Below are 15,572 nucleotides of genomic sequence, written 5' to 3'. Positions count from 1 at the left end.
TAGATTTACTAAGTATGCAGTGTAAAAAAGTAATCCTTAAGAGTTCTTATATTCCATAAAGAGTTCTACCTTGAATTGTCACTGATAGAAAAATCCTTTGTTTTTGTTCTATATACGGAAAAACTCGAAAGGTTTCCCTAAAGAGACACTCCAAAGAATCATTTAGGGCTCTAGATTGAACCTTTTTTGAAGAAGGTATGCACTTATTTATGGCACTGAATGTAAATATATTTGTGTCTCATGCTGTTTGAATTGTAGTATGTGATGAGTCACATCCCTGTGAGGGCCTTGGACGCTACGCCACATTCAAGAACTTTGGCATGGCCTTTCTCTTGCTGTTCCGCGTGTCCACTGGGGACAATTGGAACGGCATTATGAAGGTATTATGTCTGTTTCACCATGTTGTACATCATCTGAACTTTAGTTGAGGTTCACAGTTATTTTCACATGCTCTTTATGTGCCTCATTGGGGAGACATAAACGTCATTGCTGTCTTTACTGAGGCCCTGATTTACTAAGCTCCCTAATAAAGATAAAGAAGTTTAATCTCACTGATAAACTGTATGTAGAGTCAGTGGGTTATTTAAGAAAATAACATTTATGTAAATGATGTCACATTCCATTAAAAAATGTTGAAGACAACATTTAATTTTTTTTTTGTTGTTTGTTTGATGATCGTTCTTGATGGTACATGGGAATCGTGTGCAGCAGTTCCTCAGAAGAGTAACTCTTGACACATAAACGCAAATTACATACTGAATATAATAGTGAATTAAAGATGTGTTAAAAAAAGAGTTTAAAATGGAGTATGAATAAAATATTAAAACCTGTAGACATACTGTATGCCTGCAGTGTTGAAAGTAAGTGTGAATTCTATTGTATAACAGATAGTTCAATTAAAACTTTTCGCAGGCTTTATGAACGCTGTTGTGTTCACAGTTGTGGATGTGTAGAGAATATTAAATGTAAAACCAACATTATGCCAGGAACGCCAGTACTAATTTTCAAGAGCTTTCCCATTATTTTGAAATACTGAGTCATAAAACATTTTATTTTTTTTTTTAAATGGGCTTGAACAAATTTTAATCCATGCCCTTATATTAATGATCACACACTAATACTGTACTCTGCATCTCTCTCAGGCTGATAGAGTCCATTGCATTATGAAATTAATCTATTTGCATAGACAATGCTTTTTTTAATTATTAGGTTCAACTGCATACTTAGTAAGGCAAACTGACAAAAGGAGCAAAATAGCTTGGATGTAATTGTGCTGGTGTAGTCAAGTATCCATGTAACCCCCTGTGTCTGTGTGTACATTCCAGGACACATTGCGAGACTGTGCTCATGAGACTGGAACATGCTACAACACAGTGGTGTCTCCTATTTACTTTGTGTCCTTTGTGCTGACGGCTCAGTTTGTGTTGGTCAACGTTGTAATCGCCGTCCTCATGAAGCACCTAGAAGAGAGCAACAAAGAGGCGAAGGAGGAGGCTGAGCTAGAAGCAGAAATGGAGCTAGAGGCAGTAGGGGGAGATGGGGGGATGACTGGGGGACACATTTCCCCTCTGGCCCTGCGAGACATAGGTGGGCCTGCAGGGTCTCGCTGGATCTCCAGAGACTCACAGGACAGAGGTTATCCCCCAGACAGCCCATCAGCGGCCATACGCAGAGACTCATCAGCACACAAGACAGACCAGCCTCAAGGTCTGGAGCCTCCGTTACAGGTGAGTGAAACTACTACTATGTTAGGTGTTGGTGGATTTATATCATTCTGTAGGCTGCACACTGATATTAACATGATTTGGCAGGTACTAAGGGAGCTTTGCTTGCTCAGTATGTGCTAGCAGCTGTGTAGGTTTGCACAGGGCCATTACCCAGTCATGCCCAACCTGTGAATCACATGACACATAGAGAAGTGTCCAGTATGCTGAAAATCCTTGGCCAGGTTTTGAATGCTGAGCTGAGCATCAAGCAGGGCACCATGTGAGATGTGACAGCTATAGGGAATGAGCAAGCTGACCATTGACTCTCATCATCTGTCTGGTGTACACCACAGTGCCAGTTGAAGAGGGAGACAGCAGCTCTCTCCCCATGTGCTAAGCCTTGCTTAAGAGGCATAAACTCATTGTCCTTTATTAGTAGCATAATGACAATACGTAGTATTAGATTGTATGACAGTGTATAATCATAATTGGTTGAAATTGCAGAAACCCTTTAAAGGCACAAAGCAGGATGTTGGAGCTCATTCAGTGTTATGCATAGACATGAATAAATATTACTACGAATGCACTCATCTTTAAATTGAATTATAAAGTATGGAATGGTATGAGAACTATAAATAACCCATAAAATGTATTTAGGAAGATATTTAACTAAATTTGAGTTAGTTACTTTACTGAAAAGGTTCAGCATTATGCTGTAGTGCTTCTTTTATCTTTTCATTACTGCAAAATCATTAATAGCTCTTACTACAAAATTTCACACTTAATTTGTATGCAGCATTATATCCCGCTGCTCCTTTTTCTTTTTAAATCCGCAGATCAGCTGCAGCTCTTGGTTTCTTGCTGTCATTTAGAGATGGCCCTGCTGCTTCCCTTTTAAATGTAAAGCAGCCAGAGGTCATTCTGGTGCCATGGGAAAGCACTGATACATCAGCTTGTTTTTGTTGTGCCTGGCTATTTCTAGAATGCCATTTTTTAGTAAATGGTGACCTTCATATCATCATTTTTCTATCCCTCATCTCATGTTAAGTTAAATCAGCATAGCATTCTCCTGCTGAGGTCTATTTGGTTTGCATACAGCTGTGGACACTTAGAAGAGTTATTGTGCTCCCCAGTGGAGATCTGTGGTAGTGCAGAGTACATGGAAATATCTGAGCTTAAGTGGAGTGAACACACAAAACCAGCTTTATTGCTTGTCTTAATTAATAGGTAAGGGCCCACTTTATATTAAGTGTTTTGTACTATATACATTTTAATTAAGGGATTATATACAGTGTGATTTGTATGTATGTACAAACTGTTACACTTTAATTAGCAGCATTCGATTTATGCAGTGTTCGAGAATAATCAGCTTGGTAATTAGACATGAGTAATTACACATGCTCATATTCACCCCAAGGGGAAGTGTATATTATATTTAAATGTATAAGATAGTTAAAGTTATTTTTATAAAATCATTTTCCACAATCATTTATAAATTTACATACAGTATACATTTATTTATTCTTACATGTACATATAAATATGAACGGTACATATTAAATAATAACGCAATACATATAAACAAATTGCAAACTAATGTAACACTAGCTTTAACTACAAGGACCGTTAGCAATCTTTATACATTTTTTCAGATGTTATCACCTATTAAATTTTGAAAATAAATGATGAAAGGAATCCAGTTTGTGTATGCAGCTGCATATGCAAAATATATAAACAATTATGATGCACATTTAATATCTATTTTTTCTTATAGAGTATGTTTGCTTTAATTTACCTCATGTTTACTTAAGGTGGCTGTTATTCACATGATTAGTACATGCCTTAACTCATCATTAGGTCAGGTATTAGTGCAGGATTATTCATCTTCTGTTATAATGGATCTTAATCTTATTAATAATTACATATAAATATTGGTTGGCAAAGGCAGAGAAACAGTGTGGTGGGTTTTTTCACCTTGTCGAAAAAAAAATCATAAATTGCCCACTACACTACACTTATATAACATTTACTGTATAACCTATATAAAATGATCCTGATACTAATACAGTAATAAAATATACCAACTAATATACCAATACACAAGCAGACCTCATTCATTTTAATTAAGTTTTGTTGTGTATGTTGGATGCCAACCAAACTGAAAATTTGTGTTCACAGCTAATATTTGAAACGTCATGAGACACATTCAGACAAACCATGTTTACATTAAAGTGTGCTATTATAGTCTTCTTCACTATCCTAACATGCTGAACCAATGTAGTTAAATAAATAAATAAATAAACTAGCACTGTGTCTCAAATCATATAAATATGTACTATTCTAGACCGTTAATAAGTATTAACACTAACCAGTTTTCTTTTTAGAGATAGCTTTTCAATTATAAATATAAAAACTCAAATGTCACGTTCACAGAAAGGATTTTCTAGATTAGTAAAGAAATATAAGGTCCGTTTTTTATTGTCTTTTTAATTTGGGACTAATCGCAGCAACAATCACGATGAGAAGTATTTGTCAGTACATTTAATATCTCTATGCATACAATTATTTTAAAAAAATAGATAATAACAGAAGGACTGGGATGTTTTGGCTTTGATGTGCCATCGTATGGATGTCGCTTTCTATCTTCCTGATACATGAGATACACAGTGATCGTGTGAATGATGCCGTTCATGTTGCTGCTGCTTCTGCTCGCCCATGCAAAATCACAGTGTCAGGCTGAATCATACACACCCCGGCAACATACTGTATGGATGTTACTGGCGTAATAAAATGCTCAGATGTTACAGTAGTCACATATTATAAATCTGGAATTTAAAAGAACATGGAGGGTGGTCAATGCTTGGGGTAGAGTGAAGTACAGTATGGTTTGGAACACCGGTGATTTGACTGCTCTGTTTGCTCTGCTGTAAATGTATTGCTGTATTGCACATTCAGTGTATACTTTACCACAGTATTATATTTATGTTGCATAATTTCCTTTTTTAAGCATGAATGTGAGTCTCTAAAGACTTAATGGGTGCAGGTCTTACAATTAACAGTTTGTGCATATATGATAATTGCACTGTACTAAAACATGTAGATATTAAGTATGTAATCACACAATATAAGGTAAGTTTACTCATCATTATAGCACACTGAAGTTCTTAATTACTGAATTCTGCTTTCTTTGTTCTCTTTACATATATGTCTAACCTCCATGTGGCCTCTTGACCTGTTGTCTATGAACTTCTCTCCTTCCTTGCTTCTCCTGTCTGTGAACTGTTGCTTTCCCACTACCTCTCCTTTCTTCTGCCTGTGTCTGTGTCTCTGTCTGCTCTCTCTTTCTTTCTTTCTTTCTTTCTCTGCTTTTTTCTCTGTCTGCAAATGGCTGGGTCTGTAGCGGAGGCCCATGTTTGACTCGGTATCCCTGGTGATCCAGGGCTCACTGGAAGGAGAGCTCAGCCTAATGGACAACCTTTCTGGCTCCATCTGCCACTACTACGCTCTGCCCCCTCTCCCCAGCAAGTACTGCAATGAGAAACAGGTCAATGGCTCCCCTGTGCACCCTGCTGCCTAACACCATGCCTTCTCTCTCTCTGTCTTTGGCCTTTCTGTCCTTCTCTGTGAAACACTTGTGTTTGTGCTCCCTAAGTAATTCAAAGAAATCTGCTCTATCATAACCCAGGTTCTTGTCCATGAGAGGAATTTTTAATGAAATGATTGGCTTTGAGAATGTTAATTTCATTCAGCAAACACAAAACTCTTCTGTAAATTTGTTTACCTTAAACTTTACTGCTTGGTCCTGAATGTCATCAAGTGAGGATCAATGAACTGGATTGCTGTAGAACGATGCACTTTTTTTTTTTTGCAGAACACTGTGTTAGCTTTGCAGAAAAATGTTGTTAAGTTAGCAAAATGTGTGATCTTAAAAGCTTTCTGATGTAATTGCAGATAATTTATGTCTTTAGATTGCATCTTCTGCAATTTGTTTCAGTAACTCAGCTAAAACTTTCTGTGCCAGTCACTGAATCTGCCTGACACAGCATTTCAGCTTTCTGGAAACCTGAGATGGGTGAAAATGCCAATAGCACAAATCCTGCTTTACATAAATAGATATGTGAAGTATAATTTTTTTATGTTATAATTATTTTTGTTAGATTAAATTATAGTAGTTTAAAATCTTATTAATCATCAAAGTGCAATCAGAGCTGTGTCTCAGTGTCTGCAAATACTTGCTATATACTGCATGTGCAAAAAATAGCAAACGAAAACAACTGAAAATGGATCATTAGAAAAGGATTCTTTATTCTGGCACAAGACAATCCTGTGTGAGTGTGTAACGATGTGTGTCTCTAATTGCATGTGGCCAGATGGGCTCTGTTCTCACCCTGGCCTCATCTCTTCCTCTTTAGATCCCCCTAGCTGAGATGGAAGCTCTGTCTCTGGCATCGGAGAAATCCTGGTCCTTAGCTCTGACGGATGACTCTGTCCCCGATGATTTTAATCCCCTCTTACTAACCAGTCTGGAGTGCAATGTACTTAACAGTAGAGCACCTGTTCATTCATCTTTGCGGGTTCTAGGTCTTTCCTTATAGAGCTTCCAGTAATTTGTCTCTCCTCTCTGTTTTCCATGTGCTCCTGTAGCATTGTACAGTGAGGGGAAAGAAGTATTCAGACACTACTGTACTTGCTATTAAAATATCCTTCCAGTGTGTATATCCACTTCTTATATTGATACACATAATGTCTTGTGACTTTGTCCTTGAGCAAAAAAGGTTGTATTCATAATCATAGAAGAGATATGTTTTAACATAAGCGATTAGGTTTTCGGACACCACAAAAGAACAGCATTAGTATCGTCATAATTTACATCTTTGAGACATCTACAGTATGAAGTAATTCAGGTTTTGTAGCATTGTGGTTTAATTCTGACCCATTCCACTTGGCAATTTGTCTATAAGGTTATTTTAGCTGTAAGTTTGAAGACGTTGTCTTGTTGAAATGTCCATCTTCTCCTCAGATCAGCTTCTTAGCTGAAAAGATAAAACGTTCCAAGAACTGTCCATCTGCCTACTATACAGCTCTGGAAAAAATAAGAGACCACTGCACTGTTTTTTCTTACAAGTTCATGTATTGGTGAATTTGTGAGTTTTGTTTCATTTTTTGTGAACTGCTGACAATATTTCTCCTAAATTCAAAATATAACTATTGTTATTTAGTGTATATTTAAAGGAAATGACAACACATCAAAATAACCCAAGATCATGGAATATTTGCAGAGCTTTAATAACTCAAATAAAACAAAATGCAAATAATTTGTAAACAAATTGTGTTAATGCTTTGGCTAAATAACATTAAGAAATCAGTATTTGGTGGAATAACCCCGATTTGCATGTGTTTTGGCTCCATGCTCTCCACCAGTTTTTCACATTGCTGTTGGGGAACTTTATACCACTCTTTTTGCAAAAAAGCAAACAGCTCAGCTTCGCTTGATGGTTTGTGACCATCCATCTTCCTCTTGATGACATTCCAGAGGTTTTCAATAGGGTTCAAATCTGGAGATTGGGCAGTGGTCTCTTATTTTTTTTTTTTTTTATTATCAAACCAAGGGATATTTAAGGTGTTTGCTATGGTTCTGTAGCTTTAAGAAGTTCCTTCACCTTCATCATGATTGCAACATTTGTGTGAAATCTTCCCAAGCAATCTTTTATACTGTATATATAGTGACTGAATACCCTTTTCCTTGTCCATTTGTTTTTTAAATCTATATTTGCTCACTCTCGTGAATACATACTTTTTTGTTCAAAATTCTTCAGTTCACAAGACATTATGGATATGCGCTTGCTGTGTAAACTAGAGATTGTTGTGTGTAAAAATCCCAGGAGATCAGCAGTTTCTGAAACGCTCAAACCAACCCACCTGACACCAACAATCATGCCACGGTTAAAGTCACAGCGATCAGACTTTTTCTTCATTCTTATGTTTATTGTGAACATTAACTGAAGCTCATGTTCTGTATCTGCAGGATTATTTGCATTGTGCTGTTGACATATGATTGGATGATTAGATAACTGCCTAAATGAGCAGGTGTACAGGTGTTCCTATTAAAGTGGACAGAGAGTGTATGCACAGGAAGGATATAAAATAACAAAAATAAGAGTGTCTGAATAATTATTTCCCTTCCCTGTATATTCTTACCATGGAACATATTCAGATTCAGTGAGATAAGTCAGGAAATCCAGAAATATATCAGTGTATATACACAGGGACAGTTTTCCTCAACCAAAAACTTGCTCTATGCAGGTGTTTAATTTGTATTCAGATCATTACATTACACAGAACATTATGCATTTGTAGATCCCTCAAGATGGGGATGTCTAGACTGTGACCATTAAAGACAAGCACAATCCTGGAAATAATTGGAGGACAGAAAAATTTGAACTGATAAAGCATTTTTACACTTAAAAAAAACTATATGATTTATGATAGAGGAAAGAGGAAAAAAAAAACTGTTTAGACAAATAGGATAATAAATAAATGAGACAAAGGCAAACATTTCAATAGTAATCATATCAATCAATAATAAATACTAAATATTTTGAAAGTGGTTCTTAAAGTGGGGTCTGTGAATGCCTGGAGATCTGCGGTCCAGCATTCAGCTTTTGTTACAGTGGTGTAAATCACACCTCACTGCTCACTGCTCACTATTTATAATATTGTACAAACCAATGTGCTGAATAAAATGAGGTCTTTTAGATAAGTAATCATGTCTGATTACAATGTCAGATCTCTTCTGACCTGCCACATGCACTAAATACTAAAATATAGAAAACAAAACATGGGGCAGTTCTTGCAACTAAATAATGAACTAGTTAATATCTACATAGTGTCTACTGTATTTAATATCACTTATAAATGCTATGAGATTTATGGGCATATTTACAGTCTAGAACATGTTTCTAATATTGGTAAAATATTGTTGTAATTCATTAGGGGATTAGTAGTCACTGATACAAGAGAAGTTAACCTTCTTTTAAACTAGAAATAGTACTTCTATCAGTATAGAATATCAGATGAAATAGTCTTGAATATAATTGAATAATTTTAATGATTTTACCCTGGTTGGGTCTAAAGTTTGACTGGAAGTTCTTGGGTTTCCTAAATACCCGCTCAACTCTCTCTCTCTCTCTCTCTCTCTCTCTCTCTCTCTCTCTCTCTCTCTCCACTGGCCATGTCCCACCAGCCCGGTCTGTGTCCAATCCAGTAGAGTAGTCCTGTTCCCTGCTACTTTTCCGTCTGGGTTTTTCACCACTGTCCCTGTCCTTTCTCACATGTGGACATCTCTACCCTGTTTTTCTCTGGTGGTTCTGTCCTTATCATTTTTTGTGTCAGTATATGTGTATGGTTATGTTCAAGCTCCATGATTTTATCAGCTTTGTCTCCGTCTTGACTTGTATTTTGTAATCATGTTTCCTCACAACACCATGTCCACGATGTCTTTTTAAAAACATACGGGTTGGCTTCTCATGTCTGCTAGCTGCAGTAGTAAAGGCTCTAGATGTGGCTTTGGAAGGGAGGAGCCTGGTGGAAGTTATTACCTAATAACAAATGTCTGATATTTTAGGGAGAAAAAAACAAAACAAAACTATTCTTTGCTATCCTCAGAGAGGACACTCACTGAGTATTAAAGAGCATAAAGCTAATGCTGACCACAACAGGTCAAAAAGCTCAGTCTCCTCCCTATAGCCAGTGTGCCTTTCATTTCAGTGTGCTAACCTGTCCTGTAGGTACTGTGTATATGTCTTGTAAGGGAGGTGCACCGGTTCTCATATCCCTGGCTCAAGCTCCCCTTACAGCTCTGCTTACGATGCTTTCTTTTGCCCCTTAGAATACAGATCCGCCTGAACCAACAACTGAGTCTGTGCAGCCACAAGAACGTCTGGAAGAGCACCTGCTCTGTGTGAAGAAGACATCAGTCGGGCGTGCACACTCCTTACCCAATGACAGCTACATGTTCCTGCCCCACCAGCCCATCCCATCCTCAACAACCCTCATGACCTCAGCTAAGCAGACTCAGTCAGGTGCAACACAAACACAACTAACCCTGCAACTATTAGCATAGAGCACTAGCACATGATAGCACTAATGGAAAAGCTAAATATGCTGTGCTGTTTATGGTGATTGTATTGTGTCAATGTATCGTAGCACAATACAGACATTTATATAATATTTATTAAGACATAATAATTATAACTTTCCATGTGGTTTTTGTCAGCTTTGATAAAAACTATATGGAACTATAGCTTCTGGGATTTCTCTTTCAGGTTTGGTATTGTGCAGATATATTTAATATGTTATAATAGAAACCATGTGCCTTAAATGATTTCTTGCTAAATATTTGTCACATTAAATGAGTTTAATCTCAATTCACAGGCTCCATCAGCTCTGTACAGTCTCAGACAGAGGAGACCACACAGCACCTCACTGTACCTACAGAGCTCTTCCGGCCCATCAGTCCCCACAGCCTGTCTGACTCAGAGTGTATTCCCAGAATCCCTCCCCCTCGCCGAGGACACACACTCTCTCGCACCCTGCGCCGACAGGTGAGCTCTACCCACACGCTTCACGTCACACATTTACTGCTTTCTCTCCAAAGACTCAATGTGATTCATCAGTGCCTTTGTGAGTTTCTTCTCTGCACCTGCTACTTAGTCGTTGCTTAGTCATTGTCTCTCTTTGTATTCGATGTACTGTATCTTCTGTCTGTTTTATGTAGTATATTTGGAGACTTGATTGAGGCTGACACCTCTGCATGACAGACCTGTCCTCTGGTCTAGTCCATTGCCGCTCATAATTCTTCCTGAATTCTCTTCTTCCTCTTCTTTTTTCTTCTCCTTTTCTTCTTGTGCCCTGTGTATCCACTAATGTGACTAATCCTGATCAGATCAGCATGGTACAGCACACACCGGACCCCAGCCTGCTCCTGAGACACAGATACTCCTGCTGCTGAGAGAGCTGGAGTGGTAGCCTCCAGCATCTTTCACATTTGTTCCCAGACCCCTCGATCCTAACTCCTTCCATAACGCCTTTTCCCCCTTCCAAAATCTTACCATAATATCCATGCTCCGCTGCATTTCACCAGTGCTACTCTAAGGGACAAACTTAGAAGGGTTAAAATCAGGTATAGTGTTTATTGTGACAGAAGACAGAGAGATAATTTAATGTAAAGAATTTCTCTGTCCAACAAGAAAGTCCAGTGGTCCAGTGTCAGTTTTGTACCAGTTTGGTCATTTGCACTCTTTCCCCACTTTGATCCTGGGCTCTGGTTACTGTCTCCTGAAGGTCCTCCAGTTTCCATCCCACCTTCCAGAAACAGACGTATTGGCTGTAGGTTAATCAGCTGTGGTAAATCCCCCAGAGATGAACATGTATGTGAATGTGGGTGTGTATGGTTCCCTATAATAGACTGTTCCTGGGATGGGCTCCAGATCCTCTGTAACAGTGTCCAGGATAAAGCACTTGAAGATAAATGAATGAGTGTACTTTGACAAGTTCAACTTTTATTATATATTGCTGCAGTTCCAATTGCTAATTTTATTTGTAGTCATTTGTCATCTTTGTTCATTTGTCATTTCAGTCAGGAAGTGTACTTAAGTACTGTAAGTGCAGTTAGCCTTCACCAAGTGCCTACAGAAATTAATAATTGAATTCCTAATTCATTAATATCTAGTTACCACTAGATGGCAGTGATGTCTATATTATGCTGACCTGCTTCGGTAAACAGGAAGGTGGAAGTACACACACACACACACACACCATTTATTTTATTTCTGTCCTTCAGCTGTCCAAATTCATGCATGAATCTGCTTGATCTTTAGCCCTTCTTTGAAGTACACTACCACCACATTTCTCCTACTGGACTTGTGAGCAGGGGGTAACCTTATAGTCAACCGATTTAAAGTGTTACCTCTGGCACGCAGCCCTATCTGGAGAAAGGGGGTTGTTTGCAGTCTCTTACAGTATAGCCCAGTGGCTCAGAGTGCAGTCTGCCTAACAGGATGACTAGGATTTGCTTAGAATAAGAGGTCCTCTGCCTGCCTATCTATATATACTTAAATTAAAGAAACAAATCATCAGAAGCGTAATGAATTGAGAGAGAAGTGTGAAATAAGAGGAAAGGGCAGATGCTGATGTTGTAACCTCTGTCTTGCCCTGAACAACATTTTGATGTAGTTGAAAGTGCACATACCAGTTCAAGACATTATTTATTTGAACAGAAATGAGACGCAAAAATCAACAAATAATGATGATGATGATTATTATTATTATTATTATTATTATTATTATTATTATTGTAAACTTTTGTACTTGCCAGAGCACTGCATGCTTGACTTACAAATGGTGAACTCTACTCTTAACCCACTGCTCATCTTTCCCTGCTCTCGTAATCCCTTCCAGTCTCATTTTAACAACCTCGCTTTCTCATCTTATCATGCCTTAAACACTCTCCCCCGTGCCCTTCCTTCTCACTTCCACCTCTCCCACCCCTGCTTTCCTCAGGTGGCAGTGAGCACTGACTCTCAGGAGGCCTTGTACACAAAAGGAGAGGAGAATGAGAGCCCCAAGGGGCTTGGTGAACTCTCTACTCCTCAGACTACATTCCCAGCACTGCAGCAGTTTCCCCAACCGTCACTCTTCCTCGTTCCTGCAACGCCAGGTGCCTCTCCCAAACCAATGCACGGCAGTGTACACACACAGCACAACCCTCATGATCAATACAACATCTGCTCCAGGCACCGGTGCTCTCCCTCTGCCAATGATAAATCTGAGGAGGAGGACTCGGTGGATCAGGAGGTGTCTCAAATAATCCGATCAGGTTTTGAAGATCATAGAGGTCAGGACTGCATTAGAGGAGGTGGATTTGGGGGAGGGCTGTGTGAAGGCCGCGGCCCATCTCTGAGGCAGTTGAAGAAATATCACAGTGCGGACGTGCAGAGTAGGCGAGCACCACTGCTACTGCCACGGCCCTCTTCCTGGCTTGATGACCCACGGCGCCACTCCATTGAGGTGTGTCCATCAGCAGAGAGCAGCCCCCAGAGAAGCTCAGTTTCCTCTGGCTTTGTGTCGCGTGCAGACAGCTTACAACAGCCCTCACCCCGGACACGCAAGAAGAAAAAGATGAGCCCTCCTTGCATCTCTGTGGACCCTCCAGAGGGACTGGTGCTTCCTAGGGACTTCCAGCTAGTATTGGACACTGGGATGGGTACAATGCCACCCTCTCTGCCCAGCAGGGACACCTGCCTGAGAAGGAGAGCCCCCTCCAGTGAATCCAAGGACTCATTTGATCTGGGTGGAGGAGGAGAAGGGTTGCCCCAAGAGGGGGTGTCTAACCCCAAGCTATTAACTCTGCCCAACTTCTCTTTTGAGAAAACGAGCTCTGAGCACTGAACATGTACACACACAAATGCACAAAAGTGCATATGAATGCATATATGCACATGCGTAAACAAGACGATGCACTTTGTGTGTCCATGACAGTGATAATAGTAATAATAGCATAGAGAGTAATAGTGTTAAACACAACAATGGTGAATAACCAATGATCATGATGAATAGTGACCATTTCTTGTATTTGTCTGTACTGCCAAAAAAGAAAAACAAAACAACACTGTAATGAGGACAAACCAAGCTAATAACAGAACAGTCTCTCTTCCATCATGCCAGCAGGCGTACGCTGGCAATCCTATGACCTCCTATTAAATGTTGTTATTGGGGCCCCACAGGGCTCCTTCTGGCTGTTTTGGAGACTTTTTAGCACAGCTCTTCTTCCCCAAGAGCAGTGGTGAAGGTACAAAGCAATATGAACGTTTTAGAGACACTATTTTCTTAAATTATTGGGCCATAGTATTTGTACAGGATGTAGATTTTTTTAATTTCAATATATTTTTATTTGTGTCCCTTTGTGACTTTTCAATGTTTAAATTGTTTGTTGTTTTGCTTTATTTTTTCACCATAGGATATTTTTAGCTTTAGGAAGGATTAAAAAAAAAAAGGAAAAGTTTTTTCGTTTAAGATCCATGTATTTGTAGTAATAATGTTTATACATATATATATATATATATATATATATATATATATATATATATATATACAGTATATATATAACTCATTAAATTGCTCTTTGATTTTTAAACACAAACAAATGTTCTTAGTGAGTTGAATAATCAGCCTTATTTGTGTTTGCTGCTCAGAAATGTGTCCTGTCATCAACATGGCACAGTCTCATTACTGGCCTATTCATCAAAAAGCAAACACTACGTGCGGCCATTCGTTTCCTTTATATGTATGAACCCTGTGACATTGACCTGTGATATTGACATAACATGCATTGAGTTCTGTAGTCACTTTTTTTTTTTAAAGAAATTAATGTAAAATTCACATTTATTAGGCAAAATACATTTCAGTATCAAAATAATATCCAACCCAGCTGTTTTGCTTTTCCACTTCTTCAGAAAGTTTCAGTTGATTTTCAGTGTGACATGATCAAAATACATGTGTGTTAAACCTGTTCACAGCACATCCTTACAGGCTGAAAGGAATCTTTTTTCTCAGTTTCTTCTCAAAATGTTTGCCTTTTTTAAATCACGTTTTGTTTCATGTATTTATCTGCTTTATGCCCCTTGGGAAGTTGTGCACCCTTAAAAAATATTTGTAATTTGTAAATAAGAGGCAGGCAGTTTAGTACCTCATGAAAACTGCAGCTGAAAGTCTGATGAGTGAGTAGTGATAAGTGGTAAGCAGTCTATCAAAGTTTAGAAAAAGAAAAAGCCTTTATTATTGCCATACATTTATTGCCACACTTTTCCCTTTCTTCACATATCCAATCTACAGAGGTTGGGGTTAGAGCACATGATACAGTGCCCCTGGAGCAAAGACATCCTGACATCCTGACAGTAGCAGCTTGGTGGTGCTGGGGCTTGATCTGATCAACAACAATGTTGTTCCTAAACTTACATTAACTTGCCAATAATCCAGATTTACCTTGATTTGTGTGTGTGAGGGTGGGTGGGTTGTTGGGAGGCATTTGCAATAAGCTAATTTAACCAGTTGTGTTTTTATTTCACATGGAAAACATTTTTATTGTGGTTTTAAGTGCCTTTGCCAAGTAGCTGACATCAGAGACACTAAAACAATATGATTCAGTAGCTTTGACAGCACACTCCAGCTCCATTCATGATATTTATCATGATATTTATAAATCCATAAATAGCAATTCATCTACTGCATCTTTGGCCTTTGGGAAAAAAAATGCTGCTGATTTAGTATGCTGAAACATGCAGCTGTTTGTATGTAGGTAGAGTTTTTTTGCTTTATCATTTTAAATTTACATTCACTTTGTTTTATCCAGCTGGATTACATGTAGCACAGCATAATGTATATAATATATATGTGTGTGGTGGTCTGGGAAAACCCAGATGTCGTTGTTCATAAATTTTAACAAACAGTCAAAATCCTTTTTTTTTCTTTTGTATGGGAAGCCGTAAACATATGCTATATGGTCAAATGTTTGGGGAAACCTGACCAGTCACACTCAGATGTGCTTATTGAGCATCCCAGTGCACCCCCATCCCCATCATGCAGTTAGGGTTTCAACTGAAACCAAAGGTGTTTATTGCGGTTTAGGTGAGGTATCTGTGTAAGCCACTCAAATCTTTTCCACTGCAAACATGATAAAACTTGTTTTTGGAGCTTGCTTTGTCATGTTGGCTCAGGTTTATGCCTCTTAGTTCCAGTTAAGGGAAATCTTAATGTGGTGGCAACAGTTTAGGGAAGATCCACATATGCCTGTGAGGGTCAGGTGTCCAT

At 38.6% G+C, this 15,572-nt stretch overlaps 1 protein-coding gene across 14 annotated transcripts in view; it reads left to right on the top strand.

The window, feature by feature from the left end:
• The window catches only part of cacna1g (calcium channel, voltage-dependent, T type, alpha 1G subunit), a 171,697-nt gene extending 156,939 nt beyond the window's left edge, over window positions 1-14,758 (top strand). For 3 of the 14 annotated variants that reach the window (XM_058406476.1, XM_058406473.1, XM_058406474.1), the window contains 7 exons: window positions 259-380; window positions 1,326-1,727; window positions 5,107-5,250; window positions 6,119-6,241; window positions 9,595-9,787; window positions 10,140-10,309; window positions 12,165-14,758. In XM_058406476.1, the coding sequence (XP_058262459.1) occupies window positions 259-380; window positions 1,326-1,727; window positions 5,107-5,250; window positions 6,119-6,241; window positions 9,595-9,787; window positions 10,140-10,309; window positions 12,165-13,154 (2,144 nt within the window). In that variant the 3' untranslated portion in view covers window positions 13,155-14,758. Of the gene's footprint in view, window positions 1-258; window positions 381-1,325; window positions 1,728-5,106; window positions 5,251-6,118; window positions 6,242-9,594; window positions 9,788-10,139; window positions 10,310-10,650; window positions 10,730-12,164 lie in introns of all 14 variants that reach the window. The other 11 variants (XM_058406477.1, XM_058406475.1, XM_058406487.1 and 8 more) reach the window with 9 other exon arrangements.
• The last annotated feature ends 814 nt before the right edge of the window (window positions 14,759-15,572 follow it).

Source organism: Hemibagrus wyckioides, linkage group LG13 (genome assembly GCF_019097595.1).
Source record: "Hemibagrus wyckioides isolate EC202008001 linkage group LG13, SWU_Hwy_1.0, whole genome shotgun sequence".
In the NCBI taxonomy this organism is placed as follows: Eukaryota; Metazoa; Chordata; class Actinopteri; order Siluriformes; family Bagridae; genus Hemibagrus; species Hemibagrus wyckioides.
The sequence above is the reverse complement of the archived record's forward strand: the minus strand, read 5'-3'. Positions and strand labels throughout refer to the sequence as shown.